Raw genomic sequence first — 16,368 nt, 5'->3', positions numbered from 1 at the left:
TCCCTGACTTGTGTCTTGGCGTCTTTACCTTTGGATTGCCACCAGAGATACTTCCTCAGCCTCAGGGGGCCCTGGGGACTGTTGGTGCACACTCAGCCCCTTACCTTCAGATAAGGGGGCCCTGCATTGCTGCCATTTATGACTTGATTGCTCCTCCATGAAGCTGCTATCCCCAAGGACATCTAGGAAGAGGCCCCATAAGGCCTTGCACAAGAAGTCAGTTCCTGGCCACCCAAAGCCTGGGGTGCCCACAAGTGCCCCTTTCCTGTAATTCATCCAGGAGTCCCAGCAGGAAAGGGTCTTGGCAACCACTGTCCCACCAGCTGACAGGCTACATTTTTCATCTGCTCTCAGGCCAAGCCTGATATCCCCGAGTGACCACAGGAAACAGCCATGCATGTGTCTCATTCACTTGGGACTTTCAACTCAGATGGTTCTTAGTCCCTGGACCATTCACACCCTCTCTTAAGTCCCTGAACTAACCCCACTTCAGTATTCAGGACAGTGGGGAGGCATCAGCTTAACCCCTGCTCTTAGAAGTCTCACACACTGTGCACCATTATCGTGAGTCCTAGGGAAAGCCAGGGCTGGGGCATCCCTCACCAGACTTGGGCCACCCTTTGTCAGCTCTGTAGATGCCAAGCAGACACTACTGAGATACCCTATCTAGGCCAGGAGACAGAGCTAAGGTGAGACAAGCCCCCAAAGTCACACTACAGTAAGTCATAGGCAGAGCCTAGCTCCATGTGACAAGATCTTCAGAACTGTGACATCCCTCTTGCCTCAGCTATGAGTCCTTTCCTGGGAAAATGAGTTTGTGGGTTTATTAAGACTTTTCCTGCCGGGTGGTGGAGGCGCATGCCTTTAATCCCAGCACTTGGGAGGCAGAGGCAGGCGGATTTCTGAGTTCGAGGCCAGCCTGGTCTACAGAGTGAGTTCCAGGACAGCCAGGGCTACACAGAGAAACCCTGTCTCAAAAAACAAACAAACAAAAAAACAAAAAAAAACAAAAAACAAAAAAAAAGAAGTAAAAAAAAAGACTTCCTGATTACCAACCACACAGCACAGTTCAGAACAGTTTTTGTTTTGTTTCATTTTTTAAAAGATTTATTTATTTTATGCATGTGAGTACACTGTAGCTGTCTACAGACATAAGATCTCATTATAGATGGTTGTGAGCCACCATGTGGTTGCTGGGAATTAAACTCAGGACCTCTGGAAGAGCAGTCAGTGTTGTTAACTGCTGAGCCACCTCTGCAGCCCCTTGTTTGGTTTTGCCCCGGGCACTCGGGGCAGTTTTTAAAGATGAATAGGAGGCTAAAGATGGAGCTCAACTTGTTAGAGCTTGACCAGGAGCAGGAAGTACCCATGTTCAACCTAGAGAACCACATAAACTAAGTGTGGCGGGATCACCTTCGATCCCAGCACGCAAGAGGTGCAGAAGGATTAGAAGTTATCCCCAGCTACATAGCAAGTTCAGGCCAGCCTGGTCAAAGTGAGACCCTGTGTTAATACACACACACCAGAACAGTTGACAGAGTGGCACAGCCTGAGTTATAGGTGGTGTGAAAGAGAAGACACCACACCCAGACATGGGACTTGTCCTGGTTCAGAGGCAGGCCGGTGATACTGGATGTGTCCTGATCTGGTCCCCTAAGCACAGAGCAGAGGAAGCTTGTGAACATATGCTGGAGGGCCATGGACAGCCACTGAGCAGACTGCCCTGACATACTTGGCCTGCACCAGGGTAGGCTGTAGGCCCCATGAGAGAATCTTAGAGCCTTGCAAGTGAGGTCCCCAGCTTTTCCACATTCCAATAGAAACTTTCAGTGGGAAGGGCAGGGCAGGGCTGGGTAGACACACAGGATGGCCAAGAACTGACCTTTGGTCAGAAAGAGCCAAGCAGAGGCCCCCTTCTAGGGATACTTTTACAGCTGGATGCTTAGCCTATCATCGTCGGATAGGACCCAGCCAAGGGGCTGCAAGTATAAAGGAGCTGAGCCCTTCCCAGTAAGAGCTAAGTCAGCCTGCGAGGCCACGGTGGACTGAGAACTGAGAAAAGCCTCCTCTGGACTGCACAGCCTCACTTCCACTGGGATATCCTCTAGCCTGGCCATGTGCCTGCCTAGCCACCTCCTTTCAACCTGGGTCCTATTTATAGGTGAGTAAACTGTTGCCTGGTGCTAGTTGGTGTGATGGCAGCCACAGGAACTTGTCAGAAGTGGGTTGTCGATAATGGGGACATTCGGGACAAGCCAACAGGGCTGGAGGTTGCCCACCTAAATCTTATGTCCCTGTCCTAGAGGAGAAGCCACCGGACATCTTAAGTGACATCTCCCTGTGTCTCTGAGCCTTTGCCTGCCGCTCCCATTGTAGAACATGTATATATGGTCATCTGTCCATCAGTGTGTCCCCCCCCCCCTTTTTTCTCTTTCTGTTTTGGCTTTCCAAGACAGGGTTTTTCTATGTAGTCCTAGCTGTCTTAGAACTAGCTCTGTAGACCAGGCTGGCCTCGAATTTACAGAGAACTGCCTGTCTCTGCCTTCCGAGTGCTAAGATTAAAGTCACGCCCCCCCCTTTCCTGATTCTATGTGTCCAATTATGGGGGGGGGGCTACTGGAAGACCCTTCCAGTTCCTAGTCATGTGGGCTCCTTTTTTTTTTATTTTATTTATTATGTTTACAGCACTCTGGCTGCATGTGTGCAGGTCAGAAGATTATTATTGATGTTATTACAGATCTCATTATAGATGGTTTGCTGGGAATTGAATTCAGCCTCTGGAAGAGCAGCCAGTGCTCTTAACCTCTGAGCATCTCTCCAGCCAGGGCCACTTCTTCTTAAGACCCTTTTCCTGTCCCTGGCATGCAGGGGCCCTGTGGGGCTAGGAAGGTAGGAAGGCGTCCTGTTGACTTCCAGTGTAGGTCCCCTGTGGCAGTTCTTGGTAGATGTCAGGTTCCTCCCTATATCATCTTACAGGGCTGAACTCCAAAGTCAATTGACAAGTGCCCTGGCCTGTTCAGGTCTGTTCAGGAGTTTCTCTGGATATAGAATTTATACTGTTCAAAATAGCCAGTCAGGGCTGGCAAGATAGCTCAAAAGATAAAGGCATTTGCTGCCAAGCGTGATGGCATTTATTCAGTCCCTAGATCCCACATGGTGGAAGGAAATAAGATTCCCACCTCTGTTGTCCTCTGACCTTAACTCCTGTTGCACAGCACATATATGTACACAAATAAATATGTGTAGATGTTAAAAAAAAAATTGGCAATCGCTTTGCCTTCTGTTCACCTGGCCCCACAGTTACTCTGCCAGCTGCACAGTCCCTAGGCAAGACCTGGGTCTCCAACCACTGCAGAAGTCCCATCGAAGCTGTATGCAACTTTGTGTGTGACTGTGGAGACTGTTCAGATGAAACTCAGTGTGGTGAGCTGGGCAGGGGCTTGTGGCGGGGGCGGTAGGATAAAGGCAGACCCCTGACCCATGGCCCATTCTCAGGTTTCCACAGAGCATCTACCCCAAACACCCCCTTCACCTGCAACTTTGAGGAGGACCCCTGTGGCTGGCAGGACATCAGTACCTCAGGCTACCGATGGCTTCGAGACCGGGCAGGAGCAGGGCTGGATAGTCCTAGACCTCATTCTGACCATACACATGGTACTGACCTGGGTAAGCTAGGGAATCCATGTACACTCACCCCCTCCCTCCTGTTTTGGTTTCTTGTCTGGTCTCCTAACCTCTCATCCTGGGCCAGGCTGGTATATGGCTGTGGGGACCCACAGAGGAAAGGAGCCGTCTACTGCAACTCTGCGCTCCCCTGTCATGCGTGAGGCAGCCCCTACCTGTGAACTGAGGCTTTGGTACCACATTGCCTCTAGAGGTACATGCTTTGGATCCCTGAAGCCCAGAGCTGAATAGCTCTGGGAAACGGCTGGGTGAGGGGAAAAGTAGCTACAGAAACAGGAGGATGCTCCAAAGGGGCTAGGGTACAGCTGGGTAGACTGGAGGGAGACAACAAGGGGCTGAAGATGCCTCAGGACCACTCAAAATACTGCAGATGCCGCTGAGCTGCGGCTGGACCTGACCCACGGTGTGGAGACGCTGACTCTATGGGAGTCCTCAGGACCCTGGGGTCCTGGCTGGCAGGAGCTGGTCGTGAACACTGGCCGCATCCAGGGTGACTTCAAAGTAAGCAGGGTGGTCTGACAGGCTGGGCACTGTGGGGAGGGCCTGGGCACTGAGCTTGGTCCTAAGGACTGTTCCTCTCTCCAGGTGATGTTTTCTGCCACCCGAAATGCCACACACAGGGGCGCTGTGGCCGTGGATGATGTGGAGTTCCGGGACTGTGGGCTACCCAGTAAGGCTACACATCCTGTCCAAACCTGGGAGACCCCTTATTGCCCACCTTCCTGAACAGAACACCTCCACCCCGAATCCTGGGGCCAAAGAGAATGTTAACTATTTCCCACCCCAGTCCCTCAGGCCAGGTGCCCCCTGGGGCACCACCACTGCCAGAACAAAGCTTGTGTGGAGCCCCACCAGCTCTGTGACGGTGAAGACAACTGTGGAGACAGATCTGATGAAGACCCGCTCATCTGCAGTGAGGCTGGGGCCATCTAGGGATGGGTAGGGTGAGGGATCACACAGTGACAGTGGGAAACTTGGACCTTGACCCTGACTCCTTCGTTCTGGGGACAACCACTGTTTCTGTGGAGCCAGGGCCATCTGACTGCAGAAAGCCTGCTCAGTGGCCCTGACAGCCCCTCACCCTAACTTCCTTAGGCCACCACATGGCCACTGACTTTGAGACAGGCCTGGGACCATGGAGCCAGTTAGAGGGCTGGACACGGAACCACAGCGCTGGCAGCTTGGTGAGCCCTGCCTGGCCCCACCGAGACCACAGCCGGAATAGTGCATACGGTGAGTCTCCAAGGGGCCTGGCCATGGCCTTTTCCACCCAGCTTCCTTCAATGACCCAAATCTGCCTCTGTCACAGGCTTCTTCCTCGTCTCTGTGGCCAAGCCTGGCACTGCTGCTGTCCTCTACAGCCCTATGTTCCAAGGCTCAGCGTCCTCCAACTGCTCGGTGAGAAGGATGGGTCAGGAAACGACAGACTGAGTTGCCCTTCCTGACTCTCTAGATGCCAGAGACCTCTCACAGCCTGAGATTTCTTCTGTTCAGTTCACCTTCTATTACTACCTGCATGGGTCTGAGGCCAGCCACTTCCAGCTGTTCCTACAGGCACAGGAGCTCAATAGCCCCCAGGCTCCTGTCCTACTGCGAAGCCGCCATGGAGATCTGGGGACAGCCTGGGTCAGAGACCGGGTTGACATTCAAAGTGCCCATCCATTTCAGGTGAGGCTAGTCAGGCGGTGACCGGGATATGGGGGGTAGAATCCAGGGAATCCTGCCTAGAGCACACATAGGAGAGCACTGGGATTCTTTAGTCACTCTTGAAGACTGCTCGGTGGGAGAGGTTAAGAGTGTTGGGAAATTTATGAAGTAGTGAAGTAAACAGATGGGGATGGTACCAGAGAGAAGACAGGACAGAATAGTGCTTGGCACTTCCTGAGTCCTCCTTGCCCTCAGATTCTTCTAGCTGGGAAGACTGGTCCAGGAGGCATCGTGGGCCTAGATGACCTTATCACGTCCAACCACTGCATACTTGTTCCAGGTGATCTGCCCAAGGCCCTGCCCTGGCCTGCCCAGGAGGAGCAAGGCCGTCACCCACTCTGACCTGACTTCAATTCTGTTCTAGATGTGTCCACCCTGGAGTCATCACTTTCTGGACCTGTGCCATCAGGCCTCTATCCTCAGATATCCGACAAGCTGCCCCGGCAAACCTGTGAGCCAGGACATCTCTCCTGTGGCGAACTATGTGTGGCCCCTGAGCAGCTGTGTGATTTCCAGCAGCACTGTGCAGAGGGCGAGGATGAACAGAAGTGTGGTAAGGCCAGTCAGAGCCTGCCTGGGTTCCTCACGTTTAGGGGGCCCAGGCAGACCGGAGAACGCTGGGCTTCGCGGCCCTCCAGAGCAGACTACTGTTGTTGCAGGCACCACAGACTTTGAGTCAGCCTCTGCTGGGGGCTGGGAGGACATCAGTATAGGAAACCTGCAGTGGCAACGGGCTGAAGCCCAGGAGAGCAGCAAGTCTGCTGGGGCTGCCAACCGGGATGCTCCTGGTGAGGCCGCACTTCCCCACAGGAGCCCCTCCTCAGAGCATCTGTAAATTACAGATACCTGAGCAGTGAGGGTGGACCTTGCTCTTCCCATAGGACACCTCCTGTCTCTGCAGAAGGCCTGGGGGCAGCTAAGATCTGAGGCCCAGGCTCTCACACCTGCTCTGGGCCCCTCTGGCCCTCACTGTGAACTCCACATGGCTTACTATTTTCACAGTCATCCCCAAGGTATTACATGTTCCTGGCCCCAGGCTCAGTCCCTAGGAGCCGCCTGCATGGCAGACAGTCTGAGAATGACCTAGCCCCACCCACACTAACTCCCTTGATCAGGCTTCTTGGCGCTGGTTGTGGTGGAGAATGGCTTCCGGGAGCTGCTGTGGCGGGCCCCAGGCAGCAGCAGTGGGGGCTGGACAGTAGAGAAGATTCTTCTGGGAGCACGGCGCCGGCCTTTCCAGGTGAGGCTGGCATTCCACATGGGGAATCTGTACTGAGCTAGCCCCTAACTGAAAGTCTTTCTCCCCTATCTGCTTAAAGCTAGAGTTTGTCAGTCTGGTGGACTTGGATGGCCCCGGCCAGCAGGGGGCTGGGGTGGACAACGTGACCCTGAGAAACTGCAGCCCCATGGTGACCACTGAGAGTGACCAAGGTTTCTCCTGCCCATCTCCCATCCCTAGCCCACCTCTAATCCTGTCCTAGGACAGCTGGGAAGGGGGTAAACAGTAGTGCTCACCCCATCTGCCCCACCCCACCCCTAGAGGTCTCCTGTAACTTTGAACGGGACTCCTGCAGCTGGCACACAGGCCACTTCACAGATACCCACTGGCACCGTGTAAAAAGCCATGGTTCTCAATATGACCACACCACTGGCCAAGGTAGGTGACTCTGAGGCCTGGAGGAGTCAAATGGACAGAGAGCATTTCTGTAGCTCAGTTTTTCATTCCCTGAAGGCTTTTTCATGTACCTGGATCCCACGGACCCACCTGCTCGAGGCCAAGGTGCACTCTTGCTCACAAGACCCCAGGTGCCAGTTGTCCCCAAGGAATGTCTCAGCTTCTGGTACCACCTGTATGGACCCCAGATTGGTGAGCCCTTCAGAGCTTTCAGAGCCTCTGGATGAATCTGGTGCCCACTGCAGCCCAAGGCACCAGGAATTGGAGGCTGGCCCCTTCAAAACTTCACTTCTCTGCAGGGACACTGTGCTTGGCCATGAGGAGGGACAGGGAGGAAGATATACTACTGTGGTCCCGGTCAGGCACCCATGGCAACCGCTGGCACCAGGCTTGGGTCACTCTTCACCACCAGCCAGAGGCCAGCACTAAGTACCAGGTGCGGGTAAGCTTAGCACTTGGTAGATGCTGTAGGGTTGGCCCCTCGCCAATTACCACTCTGTACCCTCAGTTGCTGTTTGAAGGCCTCCGGGATGGGTACCACGGCACAATGGCCCTGGATGATATGGCTGTGCGGCCTGGCCCGTGCTGGGCCCCCAAGAGCTGTTCCTTTGAAGACTCTGACTGTGGCTTCTCCCCAGGGGGCTGGGGGCTGTGGACTCGCCAGAGTAATGCCTCAGGCCTTGCTTCTTGGGGTCCTTGGATAGATCATACCACAGGGACGGCCCAAGGTACTTGGTCTGGAGGGCAGGGCAGGGCAGGACCACAGAGGGCTGGCCAGGGCAAGGCAAGCTGATGCTGGTCTCCCTTCCCCAAGGGCACTACATGGTGGTGGACACTAGCCCAAATTTACTGCCCAAGGGCCATGTGGCCTCTCTGACCTCAGAGGAACACCAGCCCCTGTCCCAGCCTACCTGCCTGACCTTCTGGTACCACATGAGCTTCCATAATCCAGGTAAGGAATGACAGGGAAGGGAAGGACCCCTGTCCAGGACTGGGAGCCACCAAGGCAGCAAAGCTAGCTGGCTCTTGGTGTTTAGGCACCTTAATAGTCCATGTGGAAGAGAGCACAAGGCGTCAAGAGCTTAGCATCAGTGCCCATGGTGGATTTGCCTGGCGCCTGGGCAGTGTGAATGTGCAGGCTGAGCAGGCCTGGAAGGTGAGTACCTGAGTGGAAAGAGGAAAGCCCGCTCATCTTCAAGCTTGCCAGGAGCAGCCTGTGGTAGCTTGTGTCGCTTTGTGCCCTGTAGGTAGTGTTTGAGGCTGTGGCTGCTGGAGTGGAGCATTCCTACATGGCCCTAGATGACATCTCCCTCCAAGATGGGCCCTGTGCTCAGCCAGGTGAGCAGCTTGCTATGGCCTGAGTAACACCCTATCTATACCAAAACACCCCTGACTTCCACCTGGGCCTGCCCAGGAGTAGTGCTGCTACTCACAGGGGCAGCTATGCTCACCTGCCAATTCCTTGCAGGGTCCTGTGACTTTGAATCTGGCCTGTGTGGGTGGAGCCACCTGCCTTGGCCTAGCCTCGGTGGGTACAGCTGGGACTGGAGCAGTGGAGCCACCCCATCCCGCTACGCTCAGCCTTCAGTAGACCATACCCTGGGCACAGAAGCAGGTGCACACTGGCTAGACCAGGGCATGGGCTGGTACCACCTCACAAAACTGGGCAGTGCTCACCCAACTTCCCTCAAGTTTGAGATACAGATACATCCTGCCCTCTCATTTCCAGGCCACTTTGCTTTCTTTGAAACCAGCGTGCTAGGTCCTGGGGGCCAGGCAGCCTGGCTGCGCAGCGAGCCACTGCCAGCAACTACTGTTGCATGCCTCCGCTTCTGGTACTACATGGGCTTTCCTGAGCATTTCTGTGAGTGGCCGAGCCCTGGGTGTAAGGGAACAGGGGCTCAGGTTAGGCACAAAGGCATCTTCCAGGAGCCTAACCTGCCTTGGTCCCTGTTCTCAGACAAGGGTGAACTGAGAGTGCTCCTGAGCAGTGCCCGAGGCCAGCTAGCTGTGTGGTACCAGGGTGGGCACTTGAGGGACCAGTGGCTACAAGTCCAGATTGAAGTATCCAACTCTGAGGAATTCCAGGTGAGGTTCCCAGTGAGCTGTTCTCCCTTCCTTCTCATCTGTACCTCCAGATACTCAGATTTTCCCTTCTCTGTCAGATTGTTTTTGAAGCCACTCTGGGTGGCCAGCCGGCTCTGGGGCCCATTGCCCTTGATGATGTAGAATACTTGGATGGACAACACTGCAAACAGCCTCCACCTAGCCAGGGTAAGCACTGAATTCCAGGATGACCAGTCTTGCCTGACCCTGCCAGCTTAGGTTAGTGGTCCAGATAGCTGTAAGTACTCTGCCCTGCTCAGGAAACTAGCTGCACCAAGACTAGGTTCTGGGCTCTCTCCACAGAACCCAGTCTATCTGTCCCTTATGGGCTGAACATAGGGGCTGTATCAGCTTTTACTGTTTCCTCCTGGGCAAGAACTATCTTGAAGGAACTGCCAGGTTAAGCCAGAGACCACAGTTGGTGTGGCAGTCACTGGCTACCATCATGCCCAGAGGAAGAGGGAACAGGTCTGCCACATTGTGCATCCAGATCAACAAGGACCCTGGAGCTAGCGATCGCTGGAGGGGTCAGGCAGCCCCAGGCTCACTCCTCAACAGTAATCCGGGGAATAGAACCTTACACAAGGACTGGGAACTATGTGGAGGGTTCAGATGCCTTCTTTGCCCTCAGGTGAAGTGGCAACACCCGTATCTGTGCCAGTAGCTGTTGGAGGGGCCTTCCTCTTTTTCATGTTCCTGGTGCTCCTGGGCCTTGGGGGTTGGCACTGGCTGCAGAAGCAGCACTGTCCCCGCCAGAGGACAGATGGAGTAGCCTCTGGCTTTGACAATATCCTCTTCAATGCGGTAGGAACCCCCAAATGTGGGCAAGTGGGAGATCCTGCCTCCATGTTTAATGAGGGGAAAGCAGTGATGGGCCAGGACTGTCCCTCCTTGTCCAGATCCACACTGCCTTTCAACAGCAGCTGATAGTCCATTCCTCCTTCCTAGGATCAAGTTACCCTCCCGGAATCAATCACCAGCAATCCGTAGAACACCCCAGACAAGGCCTGGCCTGACATGGCAACTCCCACCGCATTCAAGCCTCACAGGCACCTGACTGTCTGCATGTGGGCCTGGATGGAGGGACTGAGTCATGTTTATCTTCACCAACTCTTCCTCTATCTGGTGTCTTTGCCCTCTAGTGTGACTGAGAAGGGTAGAGGGGTCCTTGTACTGTGAATAAATGATTTACACAGTGAGGGCACAGATACTCAGGCTGCATTCCATATATTCTGTACCTGGAAGGGTATATTGTAGCTGGCCCTCCCAGGGTTTAAGACCTGACCTATGACAGAATTTAAGGAGTGGGTGTGAGACCCTTCATTGCCTTTGGTGCAGCTCAGAAATTATAGGACCCTAAGAACCCACCACCCCTGCCAGCAAGGAATGGCCTCCGGTTCTAACTTACCAGGCAGTTCTGTACCCATTGAGGATAAAGCTACCCCACAAATGCAGGGTGTTGGGAGTATAAAAGCAACTGAATATGGTACCATGGTCTGGTAAAGAGAAATGCCACCAGCCCAGATAACGGCCTGAACAACCCTAGGGCTGCAGGTGGTGAAACTGAGGTCATTGCTAATCTCCCATCAGAGCAAGGAACCAGAAGGCAAATTGCACTTTAGCCTCTGGACTAAAGATGTAAGAACAGATCTGGTGCTGCCACACCCAACCAGGGGACTAATGAAGTGAGGATGACACATCTGTCCCACAAATATTCCCTCCATGTGATGCCTCAGATGTGGCTTCACTGAGGACTGGGGACCCTGAGGTCTATCCTCGGGAGGAGAGTGGACAACTAGACACTCCTTCCTACCCAAGGAAATCTGTCCTCACCAAGGATCATGTGTTTCAAGCTAGGCAGCTGCATGGGAGGAGGTGGGGCATGCCCAGGCACCACCCTGCATCTTCTTCAGGTATTACAAGGCTGACTGAGGCCCACTTCTCTGAGCAGACAGGGAAAGAACTTTCAAACTCCCTAGGTCTCTCTGGGGTATGTATCATGAAGGAAGCTTGTCTCCACCCTCCACAGCTCTGGTCGACAGTGAGAAGACTTCAGAGTGCTAGGTACGACTTCTCTCCAGAACACAGGCCCTCAGAAGGGACAGGAGACAAAGTCTGAGTCCATCAGCTCCTCCCAGGCATGAACCCCCCTCTGCAGCCAGCTGTCCACTGGACAGAAGGTGCAGGTCCACACCCCTGCTGAAGCTCAGGAGGCAGGGAGGAAAAATCCAGGAGGCTATCACTTTGCAAGGTTTTGCTTTGTTTGACAGCAGTTATGGGTTGAGGGGGCACACAGGCCTGACCCCCGTGTTCCGTTTGACCATGTGAGGAGACCCACGGCAGTGCTGGTGGTCCTGGGGGACCAGCCAGAAGAGCTCAGCCGGAACCACTGGCTTCGAGGCTTTGTGTTCATTTCGCCTTCGGCCCCTTCTCGATAGGCTTCCCGATGTCCTTCCCCCGGAGCTTGAGGCCTGAAACGAGCCAGCAAGATGCTGACCACTCTGCTGGTTCCTGCTCCCACCCAACCTCCCTGCTCTACCTGAGCTTTCCATCACCACTGTCCACTCGCCTCATGGGCCACCACACACACAGAAGGCTGCTTTCACATCTGACATCAGAGGGTGAGCCAAGGATCTCAGAAAGGGATGAGGGCCAGGCTGGGCAGGGTGGCTCACACCAGCAATCCCAGAGCTCAGGAGACTCAAGTATGAAGACTGAGGGGAGTCTGAAGCCAGCCTAAGCTACAGTAAGTCTCTATATAAAAAATAAAATCTAAGACGTGGTGACACACGCCTTTAATCCCAGGACATAGGAGACAAGAGGCAGGCAGATATCCATGAACTCAAGACCAGCCTGTCTACATAGTTCTAGGACAGCCAGAAAACTAAATAAATAAATATAACAACAATAATAAATCTAAAAAGATGAGAAGACAAACATCTTGATATCCTATCCTGCCCCAGAAGAACTGGAACACTGCATTAGACCTCCACGGAGGTACACGGAGAAGTAAGCCTGTGCCCCTAGGTATCCTGACAGCAGTGTGCTCTGGCTGGATGCTAGCTACAGAAGAACCCAAGACACCGTTTCCTTAGGGTTCTGGAGATCCACCAATCCTCAAACTCTTAGGAGGCACTCGGGGCAGGGGTCACGGCCTCAAGAGGACACGGGCCTGCCATCTCAGCCCTCGCCACCCTTATGGAAGAGCAATGCCTTGCCCAGAGGGCCTGCCATCTCAGCCCTCGCCACCCTTATGGAAGAGCAATGCCTTGCCCAAGCCTGCTAGGGAAGACACTCACCGATGGCTCTTTCAATTTTGCCCAAAACCTGGTTATTCGGAATGGCCCGTCCACTTTCATAGTCTGCGATGACTTGCGGCTTTTCATTGATTTTCTGAAGAAAAGATGCACCTTAGCCATACTAACTCAATGAGGTGTGCTGTAGAAGCCAGGGGAGGTGCCCACAGGCAGCCACCTTTGGGGTTTCTGGTAGCCCCATACAGACAGGTCTTGTGCAAGAGAGAGCTTCTCTAACCTGGCTTTCCCAGAGGATTTGGGGAGTGCTAGGGTAAGGTCCCAAAGCTACCATGCAGTGAGCCCACCTTCCCTATGCTGTCTAGGCACCTGTCACCTGTGCCCACACCACAGCTGCCAAAGCCTCACCGTGGCCAGGTCCTTCTGTGTCAGGCCTTTGCTCTGCCGGCCCCGCTGAATCACTTTGCCCACCTCCAGGGTCACCCTGTCGTGATGCAGCTCCTCTGTCTCCCGGTCTAGCTTGGCTGTGTTTTTAGTGATGGAATGCTGCTTGTTCTGGCCAGCAGCCCCTGGAGGCAATGTGAGCACAACAGAGCAATGATGGTTTGCAGTCAGCACAGGGGAAGATTTCAATAATGGAAACCAGACTGACAGGCCAGGTCCGGCGGATTCCCCAGACCTCAGAGCCCCGAATCTGAATCTCCCCACAGTGGAGGAGGAAGGTGGAGACCTCAGTCCCCATTGACTTCACGCCACCCAGAGCTGTGCCGACAAGTCTCTGCTCCTGACAGGTCCCCAGGGTACCACCAGACCACACCATCAGGCAAGCATCTCCACAGCACGCCCTTGCATTGCAAGTGGAAACTTGAGTACCTACATTTCTTGGATGTCTCCACATCTTCTCCTCGTCGCTGGGCCGCTAAGATGGCCTAGAAAAACAGAAAGTGGTTTTCAATCAAAATGAGCTTTGGGAGAGCATGCAGCACAATTTAAGCAGCTATTTACCAAGCTTGTGGTGCTAACTATTCTATAAGACTGCCACACAATGCTAGGTAAAAACACCCAAACTCATTACAGGAGTGTACCCTGCCCAGCTCTGGTTTCATTTTCCGTGTTTTGGTTGCCTCTGATAGTGGTGTCCACACAGGGTATGCTACCTGCCTCTTACTCATCCATCTGACAACCTTCTTGGTTCCCAGATAATTGCCAAGGCACCAAAACAGACTTCGTGTTCAAAAAACCATGATGCAGGAGCCTGACACTACTTAACAACGGCTCAATGATTCTCATCACTTGAGAATATCGTTGAGATAACGTATCACTTCACACCATCCCTAAAAGAAGGGTATGTGTAGGACCCCAGGAAACCACGCTGGCACAACTCCTATTATGTTACAGCTGTTCTTTTTCAACCATTACTTATGACTGGCTTTTAAAAAATGTGTTTATTTTTATTTTATACATGAGTATTTGCCTGCATATATATCTATGTACCACATGCATACAGCATCCATGGGGCCAGAAGAGGGTGTTGGGGTCCAGCAGGCCTGGAGTTACTGGCAGGTGTGAACTACCATGTTGAAGCTGGTACCTGCCCTTGAGTCTGCAAGCACTCTTCTCCACAGAGCCATCTCTCCAACCCTTATCACTACTTCCTACTGTGCCTAATTTATACACTTCTTCATGGGAATATATGAGTAGGAAAACATGCACTACATACAGGATCCGGCACAACTCACATTTTCAGGCATCCACTGAGCAGTCTCAGGATGTGTCCCCAAAGAAATAGGGGTACACTGTACACAAATACCTAGATAACATGCATTGAACCAACTCACTTCTTCTACACTACGACAAGCATGTGCTGGGTATGGTGGCACAGGTCTGTGATCTTAGCCCTCAGAAGGCTCAGATTCAAGCCTCTTAGTACTAGATACACAAGACCCAGGATTCAATATCGGCACCCACCACACACACACACACACACACACACACACACACAGTACAAGCTATCAGGTTCTTTATTGGAAATAGAGCTAGTTCTCTTCCAATCTCTGCTACAAAGCAGAAAGAAGTGGAATAGTGGAATGCTGGTCTGGCCTCACCTGCCAGTATGGTTCCTAATGAGAGATGACACACCCCACAGAACCCTGTAGTCTTCCTGGCAGCAGGACCACTAACAGTGATGCCTGGGGCCACAGTCACTGAGTATTAACACACTGCTTCAGAAAAGTGGCTTGTGAGTCTGTCTCTGTGTAATATGTTCAGACTTTCTACACACTTAAGGATGATTCCAAGTTCTCCTGAAAAGAAGGCAGTTGTGGATTCGGCTTTGACTATAGCAAATAAGCCCATCTGGTCAGTACCACTTCAGGGCACCACAGCATCCAGGGCTCAGGGAAACAGAGTGCACCTATGGAGACGACACCAATGCCTCAGACAGCACTCTTTATAGGCTGACATCGCCTGGGTGGGTATCATGGGCAGGAAGACACCAGTGATACCAGCACAGACTGATACCAGGAAAGGACAAAACCTTCAGTAGGGCTGCCTCTACCCTGGTTCCCAAGTTTCCTGCGCCTAATACCCACGCTCCCACCCCACATTTAGTGACCAACCAGGTTCTCTGACCCACACTTGCACCTGTTCTCAACCCTGTTTCCATCTCCATCCAGGTCCCCACCCAAGCCTGTCCCAGTCCAGAGCCCAGGCCACATTCCCAACCCCTGCCCCGACCTTTGCCCCAGCCTCGCCCAGGTCAGTAGCCCTCTATCTCAGTCTTTCCCTGTACTCTGTCCTCACCTGTTGTCCCCCAAGGTCCCCACCCTCGTCCGATCCGTTTGGGTCCCCACCCACTGCCGGATTCCCCTGCTCGGCCCAGTGACCGCAGCTTGCCGTGCGACTCTGTAGCTTCCCGCCGCCCCCCGCTGGCTGGGCACCTGCTTAGACTTGGCCTGTGCGGCCGTTGGGCCTTTCTTGCGCAGCACCGTCACGGTGTCCCAGTCACTCTCAGCCATGGCGCGGCGGGGGCGGCGGTCCGTCCGGCGGCTCAGGCAGCTGCTCGAGACCCGGCGCGGCGACGCGACGTCCCTTCGTCGCCTCCCCGCTTCCGGCGTCAGAGCCGCAGTCCCGCCCCTAGTTCCCATTGGCCGGTGGTTCCAGGGCCGGCACTTCCCGAGCTCTACGGCCAATCCGCGCCCGGCTAGTCTAGGGACACGCGGGGGCTGCCCGCGGGCGGCGCGTGGAGGGCGACGCCTGTGTCCGTGTGGCTGCGCAGGGCGCAGCGCCAGGGCTGGGAGGAGTGTGGGGTCCGAAGGGAACAGAGAATGAGGGACCCTAAAGGAGAGAAGAGAGGCGGGGACCTGGAGAGCAACGGAAGGACCTAAGAAGAGAGTGGAGGACCCCGAGAAAAAAGGGCAGGAAAGAGAAGAGCCTTAGTAAAAAGAATGGGGACCCGGAAGGGAGCTGGGGCGGAGAGTGAGCACAGGAATCAGCTAGGAGAGAAGGGCGCTGGAGACCTGCACACAGGTAGCACAGGTGCGGTACAAGTGGAGAAAAGGTAGTACAGATTCTACTTACCCCAGGCAGTCTCCACCACCTTACTTCTGGAGAACCCCGGCCAGCGTCCCACACACCAGGGGGTACATACCTGTCTCCCAGGCCACGCCTTAGAAGATCCCACGATAGAATCCAGGTTCTGTTTTGAATTATACCGGCAGTTTGGAGTTCTGTTCTTTTGGAGGTGCGCTCAAGGAGAGAAATAGCAGTTGGCAAATTTTGTGGGGCCAGAAACATGTGAACCATAGATGGCTTCTTCGGAATACATAGAAACAAAATTACTTTAAAAATAAACAACTCAGCCGGGAGGTGGTGGCATACACCTTTAATCCCAGCATTCAGAAGGCAGAGGCAGAAGTATCTTTGGGTATGAGGTCAGCCTAG

The 16,368-nt window shown here is 53.7% G+C and overlaps 2 protein-coding genes across 2 annotated transcripts; one reads left to right on the top strand and one right to left on the bottom strand.

The window, feature by feature from the left end:
- Nucleotides 1–1,877: 1,877 nt before the first annotated feature.
- Mamdc4 (MAM domain containing 4) lies at nt 1,878–10,351 on the top strand. Its single transcript, XM_028772832.1, is given in 29 exon segments — nt 1,878–2,161; nt 3,301–3,423; nt 3,496–3,666; nt 3,752–3,877; nt 4,055–4,185; nt 4,270–4,354; nt 4,472–4,597; nt 4,780–4,917; nt 4,994–5,082; nt 5,179–5,352; nt 5,587–5,671; nt 5,756–5,944; nt 6,051–6,179; nt 6,273–6,404; nt 6,507–6,631; nt 6,711–6,822; nt 6,932–7,048; nt 7,124–7,258; nt 7,366–7,502; nt 7,575–7,794; nt 7,881–8,018; nt 8,104–8,222; nt 8,314–8,404; nt 8,535–8,681; nt 8,796–8,930; nt 9,027–9,154; nt 9,232–9,340; nt 9,804–9,976; nt 10,121–10,351. Coding segments are annotated over 29 exon segments (3,861 nt in total). The 5' UTR covers nt 1,878–2,115.
- A 1,060-nt stretch (nt 10,352–11,411) lies between these two features.
- Nucleotides 11,412–15,542, bottom strand: Edf1 (endothelial differentiation related factor 1). Its single transcript, XM_028772858.1, has 5 exons — nt 15,366–15,542; nt 13,304–13,355; nt 12,835–12,995; nt 12,472–12,565; nt 11,412–11,643 (listed from the first exon to the last, which is right to left on the bottom strand). Exons 1-5 carry the CDS (start codon nt 15,441–15,443, stop codon nt 11,582–11,584), a joined length of 447 nt encoding a protein of 148 aa, XP_028628691.1. The 5' UTR covers nt 15,444–15,542; the 3' UTR covers nt 11,412–11,581.
- Between the last annotated feature and the right edge of the window lie 826 nt (nt 15,543–16,368).

The sequence above is a fragment of the Grammomys surdaster genome, unplaced genomic scaffold (assembly GCF_004785775.1).
Source record: "Grammomys surdaster isolate TR1022 unplaced genomic scaffold, NIH_TR_1.0 219, whole genome shotgun sequence".
Taxonomy (NCBI): domain Eukaryota; kingdom Metazoa; phylum Chordata; class Mammalia; order Rodentia; family Muridae; genus Grammomys; species Grammomys surdaster.
This window is presented reverse-complemented; position numbering and strand designations above follow the sequence as displayed.

Bases quoted from the DNA above. Each gene is read 5' to 3' on its own strand.
- Edf1 (XM_028772858.1), bottom strand. From the start codon at position 15,443: ATGGCTGAGAGTGACTGGGACACCGTGACGGTGCTGCGCAAGAAAGGC. The intron at 12,996-13,303 runs GTAGGTACTCAA...CATTGCCTCCAG, and splicing joins TGTGGAGACATCCAAGAAAT to GGGCTGCTGGCCAGAACAAG. The intron at 11,644-12,471 runs GTGAGTGTCTTC...GGCTCGTTTCAG, and splicing joins CAAAATTGAAAGAGCCATCG to GCCTCAAGCTCCGGGGGAAG.